At 51.4% G+C, this 20,099-nt stretch overlaps 1 protein-coding gene across 2 annotated transcripts in view; it reads right to left on the minus strand.

Moving 5' to 3' along the window:
• Positions 1 to 19,727, minus strand: part of TOX2 (TOX high mobility group box family member 2) — a 130,172-nt gene extending 110,445 nt beyond the window's left edge. The window contains exon 1 of one of the 2 annotated variants that reach the window (XM_032198450.1): positions 19,585 to 19,727. In XM_032198450.1, coding sequence (XP_032054341.1) covers positions 19,585 to 19,686 — 102 coding nt within the window. In that variant the 5' untranslated portion in view covers positions 19,687 to 19,727. Of the gene's footprint in view, positions 1 to 17,668; positions 17,781 to 19,584 lie in introns of those variants that run through there. The other variant, XM_032198451.1, reaches the window with a different exon arrangement.
• Positions 19,728 to 20,099: the final 372 nt, after the last annotated feature.

The raw sequence follows: 20,099 nt of genomic DNA on the forward strand, positions 1-20,099 counted from the left end.
TCTGCAGAGACAAGGGTTAACAATCTTATCTGGGGTCACCAGAAGAAATTCCAAGTAAAACCCACAGCACGCAGATTTCCTGCTTTCTAACCCAATGCCCTATTTATACCTCTCTTTCTTCACAATGCCAGTGACAGCTTTTTCCTCGCTTACAGGCATGTTTCCTGCTTCTTGAGTTGTGACTTTCATTTGTAGCTCATTTCCATAACCTCAGAAATAGAGTTTCAATGGAAGTGTTAAATGTACTGATAAATTCTTCTCGAATCTTAAAGCTATTGGCAGAGAGAATGGGGGCAATTTACCCTGTATCAGCCAATTGAAAATTATATATTTCAAAATCCTTTACCCGAACGCAGCAAGGTTTATCTCTGGCTGATAAGGTAATGCCTTGCTGCTGGTGAGACAAATAACAGAGCCAATTTCCAAAACACAAAGTCCCCAGTAGGATGGCAAATAGGCTCATCTGTGCCCAGTGACCTTCATGGTCTTCATGGTTAATCACGGCGTGCAGGCACTAACTCCATGATCACACACGGGCACTGCCCCAGAGCAGCACCTAGCCATCGCTCACCGCTGTCTTCTCCATCCCCACCTTGCTGGGATGGACGAAGCATTTTTCTGCAAGTCGCTTGCATATTTACCAGGAGCGAAGCACAGTCCTGCTGCACACCACAAGCCCTATTCCCCATTAAAAAGAGCAAAAGAGAGGAAAGAGAGAAAGAGAAAAAAAAGACGGTCTTGTCCAGTCCTTCACCCTGCCAGAGCATCCTCAGAAACCCTGCCTGAGCACACTGCACTAAATAATTAGGACACATGGGGGGACTAAAAGTAAAGAAAGAATAAAGCAGAGATTTGCTGCAACATTTCCACTTCGATGGAGTTGGAAACAAGACACAAGTTGCCTGTTCTGTAACTGAAAGTGGCTGCAACCGAGCAATGGGATATGGACAGGGAAGGAGGCAAGCGGGGAGGAAAACACAGACATCACCATGCCTTGGTGTCACAGCTGCAACGTCAGACATGGAAAGGGAGAAGAGAGATGGGAGCTGCCTTTCAGCAGCAGGCTGAGGCACTTGAACAAGACGAAGCCATGTGCTAGGAACATCCTGCGGGAAGCAGCCCAGGACAGGCTGCCTGCCTCCAGACAAAGCCATCTCCTCCTCTAACATCACTCACAGCACACACAGCTCAGCCAAACTTCTCACAGAAAGTCAAGACACCAGGATCCAAAAGCGCGAGGTCCCTGGTACCGCAGCCACCCAACATGGGGAGCCCAGGGCTCAAGCCAGGAGCACAAGCTCTGCCACAAGTCAGTGATGCATCCTCGCCCTTCTTCGAAAGCTCTCGGAGGTATACACCCATATACCTTCATCAAAGCGATGCGTCACCAAGACCGAAACGGCATTATATCAAAAATTAAGCTGAAATCATGAACATGAACCAGAGGAGCAAGGGGACAGGACCAGACAACAAAGCAAGCATCTGACCGCAGCTGAGCTGCTCCCAGGTCCTGCTTGCACACAGAAACACAGGCAGCTCTGAGCCCCCTATAAAATATTTGTGCATCCTACATAATTTAGAATCCCATTAAATAACTTGACTCCCCTATTTTTTCATAGCAGCCAATTCCATGAATTTTGCATTGAATAAAAATTTAGCAATCATAGCAGTTGCTAATTTCTGTGCTGTGCTCAGAGCAGCCTTTCACTTCCCCATAATGATTTTAAAACATTATCCTGCTGTTTCCTTTTTTCTATGCCTGGCATTGAAGAGCTCTGCAAAGTATTTGAATAGTGCTGCTCTGGAAAAAAAAAAAATCTGTAAGGGAGAAAAAATTAAATTCAATCATCACTTTACCCTCTGTGAACTGTGAAAGTCTTGGGAACATGAAAAGGTGCTTTCTAAAGGATGTTAAGCATTCAAAAGATTAGGCTGCAATGTGCAATTAAATGTGTTCCACAAACCTTTGTCAGAGTACCCAAAACCTCACTTCTGCATGAACTTCAAATCCTCCCACTGGGAGCTTGTTCAAGTGGTTTACTTTAAACCTGTACTTCAGATATTCCATACCTTTCACTTTTATAATTCTTCAGCATATGCTAACACTGGCAGAGTTAATAGTAACTGACTAATTTTAAACCCTATGATTACTGGAGCTGATTTATATAGTAGCTTCACTTCACAATACTGTGAATCATGCACACAGTAATTGCCAAGTTCAATTTTAGCTCTGTCATACTGAAGCATTAGTTTTTATGCCTCAGCTGTTGCCTTCTCCATGCTGTAGAGGTAAGTTGATAATGCAGTAGGTTTTGCTGTTAAATATCATAATATTATGATACCCCATGTCAGATTCTTACAAGCTTTGTGAGCTGTGCATCATCTATTAACTAAATACTTTATTAAAGGACTGGTTTGAAAAGGCTCTATTCTAATTTACCTCAGAACAGTGAATACTGGGAAAAAAAAAAAATAATGATTTAATTCACCGCCAGAACTGACTTGATGGAGAAAAACACAAAAAACACTCATCATCATCAAAGCTTGGTGGTGGGAGATACAAAGGGATCGAACCAGAGCCTGTTCAACCAGTACTGGGACCAAACATGCCCCCACCTCCACCAGTGCACTCTGGATTAGCGCCCTTAAATCCTGCTGACCCCTCCTAAGGGTGAAAGGGGCCCTGGCACCCCTCTAAGCACTGCCAGGAGCTGTTTTACCCCCAAAGCAGGTAGCTTCATTATACAAAGCTGGGCATGACCAATAATCTCCTAATAGCACTTATACTCACTCATCTCTCGGGCTTCACGCTTAAAGATTTTATTTTATTTTTTAAATGAAATCTGCTCATATTGAATGTAACAAGCGTGGGGGAACTAGAACTGCCCCCTTTTCCCATTCACATGCACTGCTGATGCTTAAGATCAGTCTGCTGGTAATGTGAGCAGAAGTTCCTGGCTGTCACAGAGGGCTTCAGGCCATCAAGGGATGCTCCAGGCACTGCCCATGGGATGGGGCCTGGCACCACCTCTGTGCCAGGCAGGAATTCCCCTCTGGGTATGGCCATGGCAGAGGAGTGGGTGTCCAGGGCTGATTTCTGCAATCCTTTGAACGATGCATTAGAAACATCGCCTGCCTTCACACTGACCTGTCTTCATCCCCAGGTGGAGACAGAGACCCCAGCCCAGGCCACTGGGGACCAGGACCCCTGGCGATGGCACTGCTCAGGCTGTGGCTGGCCTTTCGCCAGATGGGGGAGATCAGAGAATCAGAGAGTGGCTCCAGTTGGAAGGGACCTCAAAGCCCACCCAGCTCCAACCCCCTGCCATGGGCAGGGACATCACCATCAGGTTGCCCAAGGCCTTGTCCAACCTGTCCTGGAACACCCCCAGGGATGGGGCACCCACAGCCTCTCTGGGCAGCCTGTGCCAGGGCCTCACCGCCCTCTGAGGGAAGAATTTCCTCCTTTCCTCTAAGCTAAAATCCCCCCTCTTTTAGTTTTAAAACCATTCCCCTCACCCTGTCATTATCTATCTGAGTAAAAAGTTGCTCTCCATCTTTTTAAAAGCTCCCTTCAAGTACTGAAAAGTTGCGATGAGCTCCCCCTGGAGCCTTCTCCTCTCCAGGCTGAACACCCCCAGCTCTCTCAACCTTTCTTCACAGGAGAGGTGGGCATCTCCGTGGCCTCTGGACCCACGTCCTTCTGGTGCTGGGGGCACCAAGTACTCCAAGTGGAGATGGCCCAATGAGATGAGTGTGGAAGTGGATGAACTTCTTTTTCAGTTTCTTCCCCCAGTTATCCAAAAGGAAAGGCAATGAGGTGACATGTTGAAGAGAAAACTGCCCACAAGCCTGGAGTTGCTCACGGAGCAGTGTCCGCCCCGCTTGCGGCCATCTGGGAGGAGGAGGCAGGACATTTCACACGGGGAGAGAGAAAGGGGAAGGAAGAACGTGAACATTTCACCAAGCATGTAGTCACCGGGAAGAAGGAATAGGGATTCATGAAATTTTCAGCTTTGGTGATTTTAGTAAAGCCATAAACCATGTGCCTTGCGAAGGATACATCACAAGTGAATCACCCAGGGAGTCTGGAGGTGGGACTCTGACATCTAAGGCCCCCTTTTGCAGCCCACCAGGGGTGCCAGGCCAGTCCCATTTCTTTTACGGCCTTTTCTGAAGGCAGCACTGATGGAAAGCTGCAGCCTGTTGCAAACCGCTGGTGGCTGCACCAGGCCCTGCGTAACGCAGCTGTAGCAGGCTGCTGGCATCTACACCCCCAAGGGACCTCCTGGAGCTAAAGGAGAGCCTAAACCACGCTTTCTCACTTACATTTTCTTCAGGACCATCCTTGACCTGGTGTTTACTCAGTGCCTGGTGGAATCCCTTCTGGCCAACTGGACCACGTGTAGTTGCAGTAAGACCCCAGCTCAGTTTTTGTAGTCCCCTACATTCAGACAAAGCCTTGCACCCCCGGCAGCCCCAAGCAAAGCCAGCAGAGCTCCCCCTGCCTGCGCAGGGCTGGGACTCGCCACGAACTTGCCTGTGAAGCAGCTGGGCAGGGTTGCACCCTCCGGGTACCTCCCTGCCACGTCGGCAAGGGCTGGAGGAGCTCCCACCACCAGCCAAGTCACTTCACGGCTTCCCACCACCCCTCGCAGAGCTGTTTCCCACTGGGACAAGAGGGAAGAGCAAAGAGGCCCTGCCGCATGCAGCGGGGGGAACCCAGCCCGGCACCAGCAGCACACACCTGGCACCAAACCCGGTCAGGATCTGAGCCCTCCTCCAGGATATCCGAGTCATCCCCACCTGTTTTACAACTGGAGATAATGAGCCAACTGCAACCTGAAGCTCGAAATAGAACGGTGACACCTTTGCACAAAGAGATCTTGACTTCTCTTTTTAATGCTTTTAGTTGCTTTTAAAGTGTCACTCACTGCGCTGAAAACAAAACCAAACTAAAAATGGCCTCGTTACTGTACGGGAAAGGAAAAGAAGCAAGCAGGTGGCCTTGACTGCACAAGCCTCTTACCGCAGCATTATGTTACTAAACCGAATGTTTACACAGGTCTGAAAATTTGTTTGCAGTGAGCATGTAGACAGCAGTGCTACCAGATGTTGTTCTCCTAATATTTGCTATATTACATCATTGGATACCGCTGGAAAACCAACCTGTGCCAAACTCTCTGAGGCCTCGGCTTGCTGTGCATGCATCTGCAGCTCCAGAGAGCTGCCTCCTGGACACAGCTTGGACCTGGATGCACAGAAACCTCCTCCCGTGGTCAGGGCTGTGCGTGCAGACAGGCTGCTGGGGGTGGAGGCCAGTCCGCACCACCGGCAGCTATTTATGCAGTTACGGACACCCAGAGCTGCAGCAGTGAGAACTTTCCTGCTCGTCCCACCACGAGATGTCACATTTAGGCAGAGTTAGAAAAAAAGGCAAAAACTAGAAAACCCCCAAATGCAAGCAAGAGTTGGCGCTTCTCCTCCTTGGGTTCATTGACCTGTACATCAGGTCACTGCTCCCAGTGAGCTCCGCTGTCAGATACAAAAGCTTTAAGCACTTTGCTGGGGCGAGATGCTGCTCCTCCTCCCCGGGGTGAGCGGAGGGAGGAGAGAAGGAAAGGAGCATAAAGAATTACATCAAAAAACACATTTCCCACCTGGCCTGTGGAGACTTGCACTGCACATCCCCATGTCAAGCTGTCAGCTGAAGCACCAGCCCCACCGGGGCTTACCTGCTCCACTCCGCACTCAACTATCGTAACCCCAAAGTGCTTTAAAACAATATTCCTCTTACAGAGATGTTATGGCAACAATTATTTTCATGTTTAAGCTAAGCAAATACAAAGGTGATTCTTTTGTAAACAAACTGCCATCACCACAAGAAAAAAAAAAAAAGATATCAGATATTCTCCTCCACCCTCCACCATATGGTAAACTTAACTGCACTTCTTGCTCTTCCCGGAGACGTACTCATTGGCAAACACCAGCCTGTGCAGCAGCATGATGAAAAAACTGCAAGACACTGCCCTTAGAATCTTCTTGCTTAACGAAGTTAAGAATTTCTGTTTAATGTATATTTAATTTCAAGCTCTCTTTCTCCCTTTCTAGAAAAGCATAACTCCAACGACATTATTTCTAAATTACTCCCAAACATTATGTTCTTGGAAGTACTCCCAGCTGTCTGTGACTTACCACTGGGCTTCATTTTTCCTACCCATCCCACCAGTTCTGGTGGAGACTGCGATTGCTGCTTACAGCCCCATAAATCCAAAGACACCCCAAGGAAGCAAACAGAGGTGCTCCACGCAGAGCTCTGGTCATTGCATCCTGTACGCCACCACACTACTTGTTCAAATCATCCCCGTGCCTTCAGCCCTGCTGTACCAGGTCTGTAACTTCAGATTACACTTGGGATAAGAGCACCTGGCCCGTGCTTGCACTAACAGTGCTCGCCTTGGTGAGGAATACAAGTTATGGAGAGCAGGGGATGGACAAGTTATGGACGGGCTCTACAAGGCATGGACGCCAGGTGCACCAGCTGGCTCTTATATCTCCAGAGCTACCGAGGGGTCATTGAGTACTTGCCATAAACTTGAGAGCATGAAACCATGCTCTCAGATTCCCTAAGCTTCCAAGACAAGCTTTGCATGAGCACGTTTGGCCTCTTTGGTCAAAAAGGCTTATGTGCCACTTTACATGCATCCCCATGATTTTTAAACATCAGATTTGACGAGCAGCATGAAGATACCTGCTGTTCACCGGCTTGATTTCTCTTCTGAAGCATGCTGAAGTTGCCACCGTGGCCACCACAGAGGTGGTTTCTCTGCAGGGAAGCTGAGGGCTGAGGTTTGTGGGTGGCAAGGAGCATCAAGATGGCCAAGCCGCTTCACACAAGCACCCCCAGGGTCAGGGCTCCAAACAGGGCTCCAGGGCACGTACTCGTCTCTAAAAGCCCCAAATGCTGAAGTTGCATTGCGTGATGTGTTTTTTCTCTCTCTGCCTCACCAGTTTCTGCAGATGCTTTGGGCAGGGCAGGTCTCCAGGAGCAACAACCCCATGGCACACTGCCCCAGTTTATAAAGCTCTTCTGTGGCAGAGGCCCCACAGCAGCACCCCCTGCACTCCCAGCAGCTCCTCAAGAACTTCGTTTGACCATGCCTGATGCAGAGAAGCAGAAGTGGCGACTCTCACGATCTCCCACCACCACCACAGATGGCATTTGGGGCTGAGACTCAAGCGGCCAATGAGCACTGACAGCATCCTGCACACCTGGATCCATCAATGGAGAACAACTCGTGGCCACGCCACTGGGGACCAAGGCATCGGACCTCCTGCCAAGGAGCCAGCCCCTTGGCACTTTTACTCTGTGGCACTGTGGGTTAATTGGATGCTGTGACAGGAACAGATGCACAGCTATCTTCAGCATTATCAGCCTGATAAAGGTTAATTCATTAGCCAGGAGAGACAAGTTCTGCCTTCATTTACACCTCCACAGAGTCACCAGCTCGGAGGAGGTTTCAGAAATGAAACCTAGGAAAATTTTATCAACGAATTCAAATCTTGAGCTAAATCAGGAGGAGGAATGGATTTACCCTAATCCCCTCCCAACATCCATCAGCATCACCTGCCAGTTCTGTGGGATTTAATCTCCTTCTAATCTCTCACAAACATTGGAGTATGTGGGGAGGAGGCTGGGCACACAGCAATGGTGGTTCTCTCTTCAATTTTGGCTGCCAAATCACATTAAGAAGCACTTAGAAATTCATTAAAGTCTCTGCTAGCATCACTTCCCAGGTAAACAACTGGTTGCAACTGAGAGAGTGCACGCTCCCGAGGAGGTCCCATGCAATTTGGCACAGGAGAAGAGGTCCCCATCCAGCACTTCTGTAGGAATCCAACATCTCCAGGAAGGTGCTCAGGAGCTCAAATCCCATCGGCTGGCTGGCAGCAAGCACAGGGACCATGCAGCCAGGCTTTGCCCTGCAGGCAGTAGCCGGGTGGAGATGCAATGATCCACCTTAGGTGCTCGCGAGAAACCACGCACATAGCACCCGCCAACTCTGCTGCAAACCCACCAGCAGAAACAGAGACCCCAGTGCCAAGAACAAGCTCTGATGCGCGGGTACCGTGCTCTAAAAACAGTTTAAATCCCAGCCCTGAGTGGCTTACAGGGTGTTTTCATGCCTCCCACTGAAAATGCCAGCAAAAAGGGGGGTATTGGCTCAGATCGCCGTGGATAACGTGGCCGGTGGCCACTCACCTCGGGGGGATGCTGAGCCAAGGCGACACGTGGCATGATGTGCCCGAAGGCAGTGGAGTCAGCGCGGGTGCGAATCCCATCCGGCACGTGTAGGAGCCCCCGGAGCAGAGCGTTAGCTTGCGATTCGAGGTTTACATAACACCGCCAAGCGATTTTGGCAGAAACAATTGTTATTAGCAAGGGAAAGGAAGCATCAGGAACAGGCGGCAGAGCAAAGAGGCACCTCTCGCGGCAGCCCCCAGGCTAAAGAAAAAAATAACACATGTAACAGAAGAAACACTTGGACAACAGGGAGGAAGAGAGGAAACCTCCCCAAAGGGAATTTGCAGCACAGATGAGCAGGGAATTAAGCTTTCCCTTTTTCACCTCCCTCCCACCCGCTCGGACTAAGCTTTGTGCTTCGTTACGGCGCTCCGCTCAAGCTTGCGCCACTTAAACACAGCAAAGGGAAAATGCTCTCATGCAGGGCCCCAAGCTGTGAGGTCTAAGCAGCTCCTGCTGAGCTGCCTCAGCCCTGCAGACACCAATTGTGGAGCTCAGCGATGCTCAGGCAAGGACACAACACACTCATGGCCTGGCTCTGCCGCTGCATCGGGAGAAGCACCTCCACCTGCAGGAGCTGTGCTCGGAAAGGCTCAGCATCCAACCATGCTGAATGCTTCACGTTGTAAATTTAAAGCCAATTCAGCCTGGGTGGTGCTGAATTAGTACTGTTTGACCTTGAATTTACCTCCAAACAAGCACAGCACAAAGGAAGCTGGGTCTCCCTGTTGGCTCCTCCAGCATCTCCATATGTGGCCAAAGGGACAAGGCCACCAGTTTTGGGTGGCCCAGCTAGTCCCTGTCCGTGCTACACCGCCACTGGGAGCAGCTGAGATGCCCACAGCCATGCTCAGAGGGCAGGATGTCAGCCACCAGCCCCATTTCACAGCACCAGAGGATCTCTGGTCCCTCAGTGCTCTGGTACCATGATCTAGTGGTGGGACAAGGCGCAGCAGATCTTCAGAAATCTCCACATCCCACATCCTTCCAGCTGTAACTGCGCTAAGCAAAGAGGCAGCCTGCTTTTGAGACCTGGTTTTGCCAAGCAGAGGATCCCTCCCAGGCTGGCACCATCCCCACGCTCATGGCACGATGACAGTGACACAAGCCCTAGATACAGGAGCTCGCTCTTCTTATCTGAGCGGGATTTTGGCAGTCCCAACATGCTGCCCACAATTTCCAACTTTGGGAGCAAACAAGAAGCTCCAGATGAGTTTAAGAACATCGTAAGACACCTCCACAAAACAAAAGGATGTTGAAATCCACGTTTCCCAGATACCTGGCTTTAAGCAGTGCTGTTCAGCAGCCAGGAAGCAGATCTTCGGCTTCACATGGAGGACAGTTCTGGACAGAATTTAAAATGAATCAAGCACAGTTCACAGCAGAAATGTTTCCACGATACACTTGGATTTGCTTGTTCTGCAACAATCTTATTTCGAAAATGAATACCACATCTTTATTTGTAGAGCCTCCCTGTGTTTCCTGCAAAACCATACTCCCTCTCTGGCCAGGGAGCTTATGAAGTGCCCAACAGTTGTACCTGAAATTGGGCATGTTCAACATTTGTTTAGTGTGCAGCAGCTCACATTCAGGAAGGCAGCCCCTAGATATCACCAACACCACGATGAAGATGGGCTTTCAGTCCAGCTGGACGCGGCTGGAATATTACAAAGGGACTTTGCGTGACTCCAGCACAGCCTGCAGCATCAGCAGTCACACACACGGGGCGGCATCACGGTGCCACGCAAGCTGCAAGTGGGAGAAGCGGCACAGTTCTGTACTAGGCTGCCCTTGTTTCTAGCTTGTCACTAATTTCCTCCCAAACTCTCTCACTGTGACCTTTCCGGCACCCAAAATGAAATGAAATCCTCCACGGCAATACAAATAGTAACACTTTTAGGGAAAGGATGCCAGAGGCGCCTCTGGAGTCTGCAACCTGGATGCCTGCTCCTTCAAGATGTGTTTCGAAATCTCAGTCAATATTGCTTGTTTTCCAAGGAAGGAGGCACTTCACATTTTATTAATTCTAACTGAAGCCCTTTTTATTGCAACCTTGCAATTTAGCATCGTATTGCAGCCATCACCAGCAGGATTCTCACTGTATCAGACCTGCATCCCAAGGCTCTCAGGAGGTATGGGCTGGATGTGGATGTTTTCTTCTTTTGCCATCTCAGTAGTGGAAGGTGCCACTGGAATTATTTTAAATACACTTCTGGAGGTCCCTTCCAACCTATATTTTATGTTTTTAAGCACATCTTTGTCTCATTTGTACCCTCACAAATTTGGTATCCCTACCAGGGTGTGCACCACCGCTGCCCCCCCCAAAAGAAGCTCACTACATGCCGACCGCCTTACTTAAATTGCTGCAAGCTTATGAAGCTCAACAGACCATTTTGATAACATTTTTCCCCTCTCCAAAACCAAAGAGCAGAAAAAAACTGTTTTAAAATTGTTCTCAAAAAGCCTACACACTGGTCTGACTTAAATCAGGTAGTTAAAGACTCCACGTGTGGATTTGCGCAGGCATGGTAGAACTCCCTCGTTTGCAAACAGACAGCCACCCACAATTAATTTGCCACCTTGACACAGAAATGCAGGTTGTCAATTAATAAAAAAGCACATGTCACTTGTCTTTGGTTCCCTTTGTGACCTGCAGCCTTTCCTTCTGGGCAGACTTTTTATCGTAAGGGAAAACCAAAAAAAAAAAAATAACCTACCACTTAATAATGAAAACATGACTCTGGTTTTCTTGGCATCTAATAAATGTTGTTCTCAGCTTTAGCAGATTTATCAGGTTTAAAACCACCATGTCGCCAAAATCCGTCTGGGGTAGAGGAGACCAGACCATAATTCCAGTGCAGGTTCCTAAATATACACAGATTGAAGCCCGGGTGACCTCACTGTCTGGCTGCAGGGTCAGATCCATGGCTCTGCTGGAAGGTTTTTCTTCTGCTTTCAAGGGCCGTTTGATCTTCAATCAACAATGCTTATCAGCAGTAAAGTCTGCCAGCCATTCCCCAAAGTTTGGTATTTTTAACAGCACATTCTTCTTCTCCTTTGAATGCTATTTAGAGACAAGATAACGCATCAGGGGAAAATGTTGCCTCCCCGGGCTGAACGCCGACAAACAGGGCAGGATCCCACCAGGAGGCACAAATGCTTCCCGGAGCTACAACAGACCCCAGCTTCTCTGGTTCACGTTTCCCCCCCCCAACCACCCCCCACCCCGCCACAGCATTTCTGCTTTTTCTTCTTCAGGTGACATCCAAGCACTTTCTGCACCCACTGCATGAGCTGGGGCAGACCAAGATAATTCAATTAAGTGTCTCCATGCAAAATTTCCCATAAAAATTTCCTGAAGTCGTGTCTATGCTGTCCAAGTTTCTGTTCTGTGAAGGGCCCTGGGGTACACGCTGCCCCCTTCTTATGCCAGGGACTTGACACCAAGTTCCTGAGACTCCCTAAAAATGCATCCCCCACGGGGCTGCTCCCCCAGGACAAGCTCACCCCGACCAGCGCAGTGCTCCCAGTGCCAATGAAAGATGAGAGACACAGAACACATTTAAATAGTTTTCTTTATTTACTTTTTTTGACAAGGTTTACCTTTGGTTTAGGGTTCAGTAACCGATGAAATGGGAAGTCTTAATTCCACTTGCATGGAACCCTTTCAGAGGTGTTAAAGTGGAGCTCCACACCTCTGGGAGAAAGTAGCCTTTTGGGGAGCCTCGTGCTCCGCATGCCCCTCTTCCAAGACCTGGATCTTCTCAGTGCTTGGGGTGACCTGAGGCCTTCACAAGAACCCCCAAACCCTTCAGGTACCCCAAAATAGCCCGCTGCTTCTGGAAATGGAGGCCAAGGGCAGTTTTCACCAGGCAAAACAGCCGAGCCACAACACAGCCCTTATCTCGCAGCTCTGACCACAAGCACACGAGCATGCAGGCTCCACCCTGCAAACAAAAGGGGATGCGGAGGAAGAGGATGGTCTGCTCTGAAGGGGAGAGCAGAGGAAGAGCGCGATGTGCACACAGACAGAGAAAGGGGACGGAGCCTCCGGATGAATCCAGACGGGAATGGAAACTCTGAGTCATCGGTCAGTTTTGTGGGAAGAAAACCTGCTAATGTGATCCAGCTAACCTGATAAAGGAGTGCTCCTCGCTCCCACCCTGCCTGGGAACAGGTCCCACCCCGCCACCTCCCTCTCCTGGCCCCTGCCCGGTTAGGAGCTCAACAGAAATGCAGAAAAACTGCACCATGAGAGCAAGTGACCAGGTGTTTAAACCAACAGAAATATATACGTGTATGTATATGTAAAAATCTCCATTCTAAACAGTCGTGCAAGGCAGCCCCCAGTGACCAGGCTATAATTAGAGGTCAAGCAGCTGCCTCAGCCCCAGAGTCACCCCATTTCCTCCGATAAGGCTCCTCCGAAGCTGCGTGCAGCCACCAGCACCAGCCGACTCTCAAATCGTCTTTCCAGAATAACAATTACGGGTAGAGGGCCCTAATTTAACACTTAGCTAACAGACGCGCTGGCCACAGAGCTGGGCTGAAATCGCGCAGTCGTCAGGAAGAGATTTAATTATATCTGCAGAGGTCAACCAATCTATGCACGAGATTACGGCGGAGGAGAGATTCTGTGGCATAATGCAAAGATTTCGCCTGCAGGCGACGCAGCAGCCAGTGCCATTTTTCAAAGAAGAAATGGCATCCATCAGAACAAAACCATCACAAGGAAACAATAGAAAGAAGCAGGAGAGGGGGATGTGGATGATTAAAATATTTAAACCTGGCCGCATGAGTGCAAAGCCAAGCAATCCTGCACAGTTTTCAAACACTTTTTTTAGTGGAAAGTGGTGTGATTAGGGTTTGTTTCAGTAAGTTTTGTTGCAAGATTCCCCCTCCCTGCTGCAGCTGAGCCCTGTGTCCCCATCATAAGCTTTAATCATATGGAAACGCATACGGAAAATCATGAAGGTCAAACATTTGAGTTCAAGCCTCCAATTAGGAGTCAATGGCACCAAAGCTGGAATCGTGCTAACACTTCACCCCGGCTTTAGAAATGCAGAATAAAATACTAGGAAGAGACTGGGAACACGGTATGCAACAGCTTCAAACAGAAGCTTTGCACTCTCTGGATGGAAAATTGTCAAGGAAAACACATTAGCAGTACAATAACTTAATTTTAATGTAGAGCTGTTAGGAAAACACAATTATATGCTTCATTTACACTGAAAGATATAACCCAACTTATGGTAAAAGCATTTAGAGCTCATTTTGTTAAACAAAAAAATAAATTAGTAGGATGAGCACAAAGGTAATAGGGGAAGTTCAGCACCGAGGGGCAATATCACGCCCTGGGGCAGCAGGGTCCTCACCTCCTGCTCCCTACACCTGGTGGCAGAGCGGTGCCACACGAAGGCAGAACAAAACCTGAGTTTTTTCTTGAAATGCGGCAGAAATACCACAATGACAACCGCCAGGCAGCGAGCTAGAGGCACCCATCCTTGCAACCAGCTGGAGCAGAGCCCCACAAGAGCTCTGCAAGGGCTGCCAGCACCCTGCCTCCCACCACCGGGGCCAGCAGCAGCCTGACGCTGCACGACCATGGGATGCTCCATCCCAAATACACAGAAAATATGATTTCCCAACAGAAACAGGTTCCCCATTATGGATGTCTAAAGCCAATCCCCGTGCCTGCTGCAAGCTCAGAGGTACGGACCAAGTCCAGCGCAATTCATGAATTTACACCGTGGTTATGGATGTGTAACATGCCACGATTTAAAGGACAATGTTTATAATTGATCTGAAGCATCATAAAAAGATCAAAGAAACTAGCGAGATTTTGATCCTGAATTTTCAGACTCTTGATGCTTCTTGTTCTATGGGGACTTTCATGGATCTGGCCCTTAACAGTGTTATTCACAACTAAGCCTTACAAACATGTTGCTGTACACAAGCCAGACCGGTCTTCAAAATATCTCAGTTATTCCAAGAACAACCAGATTAAAGCCTTCCCTCTGCGCTTACACATAGGACAACAATTTCTGTGAATGGACGGACATTCATTATTCAGCTCCGAATCCTGGACTTAAAGCCCAAGGCAAAATGAAGCTTCAAACGCTTTCTGTACTGCAAACCATCAAAGATTGCTCTGGAGAAAGCAGGGTCGTCCCACCAAGTGGCTCAAACACTACTCAGAGAAAGCCCTTGCCCATATTCGGGACCTAAAATCCACATTTTGCAAATCAGCAGGAGCTGCCTGCCAAATGAGAATAAAATGGGCCCCAAATTAAAAGTTTGCAGGGCTTTGTTCCCCATCCAAAATCCTCCATCTCCAAAGAAAGATTTTCTACTTCAAAAACGGAGTTGGCTTAGAAAGTAAAGAGGAAAAGAATATATTTTATCTTCCAGCATGGCAAAGCAGTTCTGGAACAGGGAAAAAGGGACCATGTTTATCGCTGCAATTTACAAGTTACAGTAAAAGTCAAACCAAAACAGAATGTTCCGCAGCGATGTATTCATTGCATCGACCCGGGCTCAGAGCAGCAGCTCACATCCCATTTCTGAAGGGTTCTTAAAAGAAGAAGAGAGCCTTGGTTGCAGATTAATACCCATCGCATGACTAGCGGATTTTAGTTATCCATAATTTATGACGGTGTATCGGCAAAATAGTTTCTCTCCATTTATCAGCCGAAGAGGCAAGGCACGGGGGTGTTTGAAGCTGCAGAGCGACAGAGCCCTGTCAGAAAGATCCAGGACAGGTTTTGGCCGTGCTGTTGATTCTTGCAGATATGCTACAGGGTTAATGGCTCTCTGTGAGATGCTGGGGTTCCCGAGGACCATGGGCATTCCCAGTGTCACAGCAGAGATCCAGGCTGGGTCCTGCTCCTCCCCCCATCAATCATTGGCCTAAGTGGAAATCTAGCATCGTGCTAACCAAGCTTGATCAACAAAACACCAGAAGCAACTAAGAATTTGTACTTAAATCCAAGAGGGAGATGTTGATTCACTCCCCAGATTTGCTCCACGTTTGCCCAGGACCCCTCCTCGCACACGGCAGCACGGCAGTGCTGCACACACCTCGCTCAGGCAGGATCCCTGCTGCACGCCTCCCTCACAGAAGTGATTTGGCCCAGACTGCGAACAAAAACCTCTCCCTCATACTTACCTACACCTAATTCAAGGTCTCAGAAATCCTTGCATGCTAATAATTCAGCTAGCATACTAGATACTGTCGCAGCGGCTCTGCTAGGAGCAGGATGAGCCCCTACATTACTAGACTGCATTTTTTTCCTTTTTTTTTTTTTTTTCCCCATGGTTTACTTCTTGTGAACCACAAATGCAAAAGGTCTCCCTAGATTCAAAGTGGGAAAGATCTCCAACTTTTCACAAAGCAACCGGAGGGAGGTGAAGACATCCCACTGGGGCCTGACGCGTACGTGGTGCACAACCACACCGCCTTGCCCTTGTAACACCACCGCAGCACCCAGGCACCAGCCTGGCCCCAGCAAAGCTTCACCACCCCAGGCAGGGAGCAGGAGGCAGATCTGCAGCTGGTACCAACGTCACAGGAAAAATGGAGATGCAAAAAGGGGCTTTAGACCCAGATTTAAAAGGGGAACCTGGAACAGAGGAAGGTGCACCAGATAGCTGATAGCCACGGCTGGTGTGGCTCTGATGAGGGCTCCTTTTGGAGATGGCATCACTTTGAGCTGAACCTCCCCAGCCCTTTGCAGCTGCTGCAGAGGCACAACCTGACACTGAAATGGTCCCAACAAAAGAGTGGGGCCTGGTTCCAGCCCACGGGAAGGGGCTGGCATCCTGGTGTGGAAAATGCTCACTGCTATGTGCTCTAGGGAAGCTTTCACTCCGTTATCGCCTCCATACACCAGGCTGAGCCTGGCACCCAGTACAATCCTAAAACACCAGATGAGGAGCATCAGTCCTCCCTGCAGCAGCACCGGGCTCTGGGAAGTTTGGGGTTTGCTCCTCTTCACACACACCATGGCTTCCAGCAGGGCAGGATGCTCCAAGTGGGTCACCCGAGATTGAGACTTGGTAGCAGAAGGGCTCCCCAGCTTTCCAACATGCCCAGAGCATAAAAACTCCTCGTCAAATGCGGGTGAAGAGGCTCCTTTCCACCCCACTTTCTATCCAGGGTGTGCAGCCTTTCACCCCATGCGCCCTGGGGTCGGACTCCAGCACACGCTGCAGGTAGGCACTGGCGTTTTGGCTGCCCCTATGAGGGGAACAAAGGGTGGTGAGAGGAAGGGTGAAAATGCAACCCCTGGGGAGGCCTTGGTTGGATGCACACTCCCCATTTCATTATCCCTTTAAACATCCCTTGTCCATTAAAAATGGAAATTCTGGCACTTTACAGGCACCTCCGTAGCTGCAAAGAGAAATCGTGGCTTGCTGCAGCGCGCGAATGAGATCGGAAATCTCACGGTAACAATTTCACATTCAACAAGCACACAAAACAATTCTGTTAATGTCTCGGGATGCTCTGGGCTACAGCGCAGCTCCCTGCGAGCTCCCTGCCTCTGGGCAAAGCGCCTGCCGGCTCCGGGCAAGTTATTTACAGGCAGCGACACTGCGCACAGCCTCCCGGCATTCCCTAAACAAACGAATAAACACAGCAGCCCATCGGGAGTAAAAAGCTGAACCCAAACAAGACAAGCGCTTTAAATCAGAGGGCTTTGAAGCCCCTCCATAAACCCCGCCTCGCTCCCGCAGCATCGCCCCAGCTCAGCAGGGATCCTGCCAGCACGCTCCGGGGCCGAAAGCACTGCGCGGCGGTGCTGCTCTGCTCTCGGGATAGAGCAGAGCCCACAATTTCATACAGCCCTCTATGAGAACTCCTCAGTTTCCCACTTCTCCCTCTCCTTCTCAATGGAATTTTACAAGTGGAGATGGTTCGAGGCAGACAACGTCTTATTCAGCTCGGCTCCAGGCCAAGACACCAGCACGGAGCAGGAGCTCAGGGGTAGGGACCGGCAGGAGTTTTTGGAGCTTCACTGAAGGTCCCGCACAGCTCCAAGGATGTGCGTGTGCTCAGACAGCACTTGCTGCAACGGGCACGAGGTGAGAGCGTGCCGGTGGGCGTATGCAGCCTGCAGTGGCCCTACAAGCTCTCTGGAGCGAAGGCTGCAGGCACAGCAGGCGATAAAGGCGGCACCACCGCCCCTCGGCACTGGGACTGCCAGACCTGCGCTCGGTCGAGAGCACAAAGTCAACCCGCTTCGTCTCTGGCTCCGTTCCAGCAGCCTCATCCCGCAGACAAACGTGCACCGCTGCGCATAAGCAAATGACATTTGATAACTCAGAAAAAGAGAAAGAAAGAAAGAAAAAAAAAAAGAGCACCCTGAATATCGGAAAAGGGTAAGTCGCTTCCTTTCTTCCTCCCGCTGTCTTAAGATCCTCTGTAGCAGTGACAACAGCAGCATCTGGTGGCAGTGGTCAGTACCTTGGGTGCTCCTCTCCAGTGTCCCATCCACCCGCGCCCGCACCAGCGCTGACCCGTCTCCCGGTGTGCCGGCTGCGCTGGCTGGAGCCCCGGGGACGAGGCTTCCTCCAGCCTCCCCGTGCACGGCCCCACGATGCCTCTCCTGCCACACGCACGAGCAAGCACCCGCGGATCGATTGGGACTAATCCGGGACTAATCTCAGGGATTCAGGCCATGGATGAGCCCACGCTCCCCAAGGCTCGGGCAGGAGATGTTGGGGGGACACCAGGATGGGGCAGCCCCGTGCCACAGGCCTGCTCCAGTGCTGCCTGCCCGACCTCAGGGAAGAACACCAGAACGTAAACTAAACTGTATTCACATCTCAAAACTTCTTGGTAAAATCGAGTTCCTAAAGCCTGCAGGATTTGGGGGTGGCCGCAGCTCTCAGAGGCACAAGCTCGTGTATTTGATCCCGGATCTCCAGCGTTCGCACACTGTATCGGCTGACGTCTCAGCGGCACGGATAACCTGCTCCCAGGGGGCCCGGCTCTCGTTAGTGTTGTGAGAGCATATTTAGCATTTTAAGAGCAACGGCAGTGATAATAAAACAGTTTGAAACTAGCAGTACGCGGATACAGAAGAAATCAATTTAAGTTGTTTCCTTTCAGGATAATCAAGCATCTCAAAATAAATGAGAACTATTAGGTTTACTCCAACTTAATAAATAGAGACAAATAACCCCAGTGACAGAGCACGGTTAAATACACATCCCGACGCATGAAGATGAATTCGCTGCAGCGGGGAAGCCACCCAGCTTTCCTTCTGCTTCTTCACAAAGAGTCCGATCCTGAAGTAGCACAACAGCGAGATGAGCCGAGGGCACCCTCGGCTGCGGTCCCGCCGCAGGAGCCTTTCTCCCTTTATTAACTTTTTTCGGGGTGATTCCCGGGATTTAACCCGCCAGGACGCAGGCACTGGGGGCTCAGGCCGGGACCCTCCCTCCGATCGGCTCTGCGCCCCCCGGCTTTGTTGCTCTTCTCCTCGGCACCCGGCCGGCGGTCCTGGCGGAGAACTCCGCATCCCCCCCGCCCAGCACCCTGGCCCCTTCCCTTCGCCTTCTCCCGGCTGCAGGATATTTCCTAGGGCTCCTCCAGCGCTCTCCAACGTCCCCCCACCCTCACCCCCCCCGCGGATCCCTCTCGAGGCTGCGGGAAAACGGCACCCGCGGCGCGGGGCGCGCAGGGAGCGCGGGGCCGGGGGGGCAGCTCCGGACCCCCCCAGCTCAGCCCCGCAGCCAGCGGCGGCCCCGCTCCCGCGTAGCCCGCTCCGAAAACCCCGCAAAGTGCCCGACAACAGCAAGCAGCCCGTGAACCGCTCCGAGAGAAACCCTCCCGCAGGGAAAACACGAACCCAAACCCGATCGCTCCCAAACCAACGAAAGCAACCGCTCCCCCCCGTACCCCTCCATACACCCCCCTCCCCCGGCCGCCCCGCAGAGCCCCGCAGAGCCCCGCACGGCCCCGAGCGCTCCCCTCCCGGCGGTGCCGCTCGCAGCAGGCAGCGGCTCCGGGCGCCTCCTCCGCGGCGACCCCGGGGCGAAGCGAAGCGAAGCGAAGCGGGCGGCAGCCTCCGCTCTCCTCGCCGCTTCCCGGCCACTTTTAAAATTCCCTCCCGCCGCCGCCAGCACTTTTTCCACCCACCCGGCGAGAAGTTGCGGGACCTCGGCGGGACGCTCCGGAGCAGCCCCACGATCCCCGCGCGTGTGCGTGTCCCTGTGCGCGCTCCCCCCCCCCCCCCCCCCCCCACCATCCTCCTTCACCCCGACCCCTTTACCTTGTTGCAGTGATAATAATCCAGCGGCCCCAAGCAGGGGGGGTCAGCGCCGGGCAGGGAACCCACGGCGGTGGGGGCGGAGGGGTAAAACCTAACGTCCATGCCGGGGCTGCGGGCGGCGGCAGGCGGGGGCTCCAGCGGGCATGGACCCGGCTGCGGCGGCGGCGGTGCCTCTGGCGCGGGGGGCGGGGAGAGGGCGGGAGGCGGCGGCGGCGGCGGCGGCGGGGGGGGGCGGGCGGCGGCCCCCGGCCCGCCCCGCTCCGCACCGCCCCGCTCCGGGGCCGCTATTGTTCGCGGCGGGGCCGGGCGGCGGCTGCCCCCCCACCCTCCTCCTCCTCCTCCTCTCCTCCCGGCCGGAGCTGGGACGGCTGGAAAAAAATAAAAAAAAAAATGAAAAGGGTTGGAGCTGGGGTTGTTCCCCTCTCGCCCCCTCACCGCGTCCCCGCCGGGGTGGGGGATTGGGGAGGAGGGGGCGCTGTAAAGGTGCGACCCCCCCCCCCCCCCCCACGCTGTGC

This window comes from Aythya fuligula, chromosome 16, assembly GCF_009819795.1.
Source record: "Aythya fuligula isolate bAytFul2 chromosome 16, bAytFul2.pri, whole genome shotgun sequence".
In the NCBI taxonomy this organism is placed as follows: Eukaryota; Metazoa; Chordata; class Aves; order Anseriformes; family Anatidae; genus Aythya; species Aythya fuligula.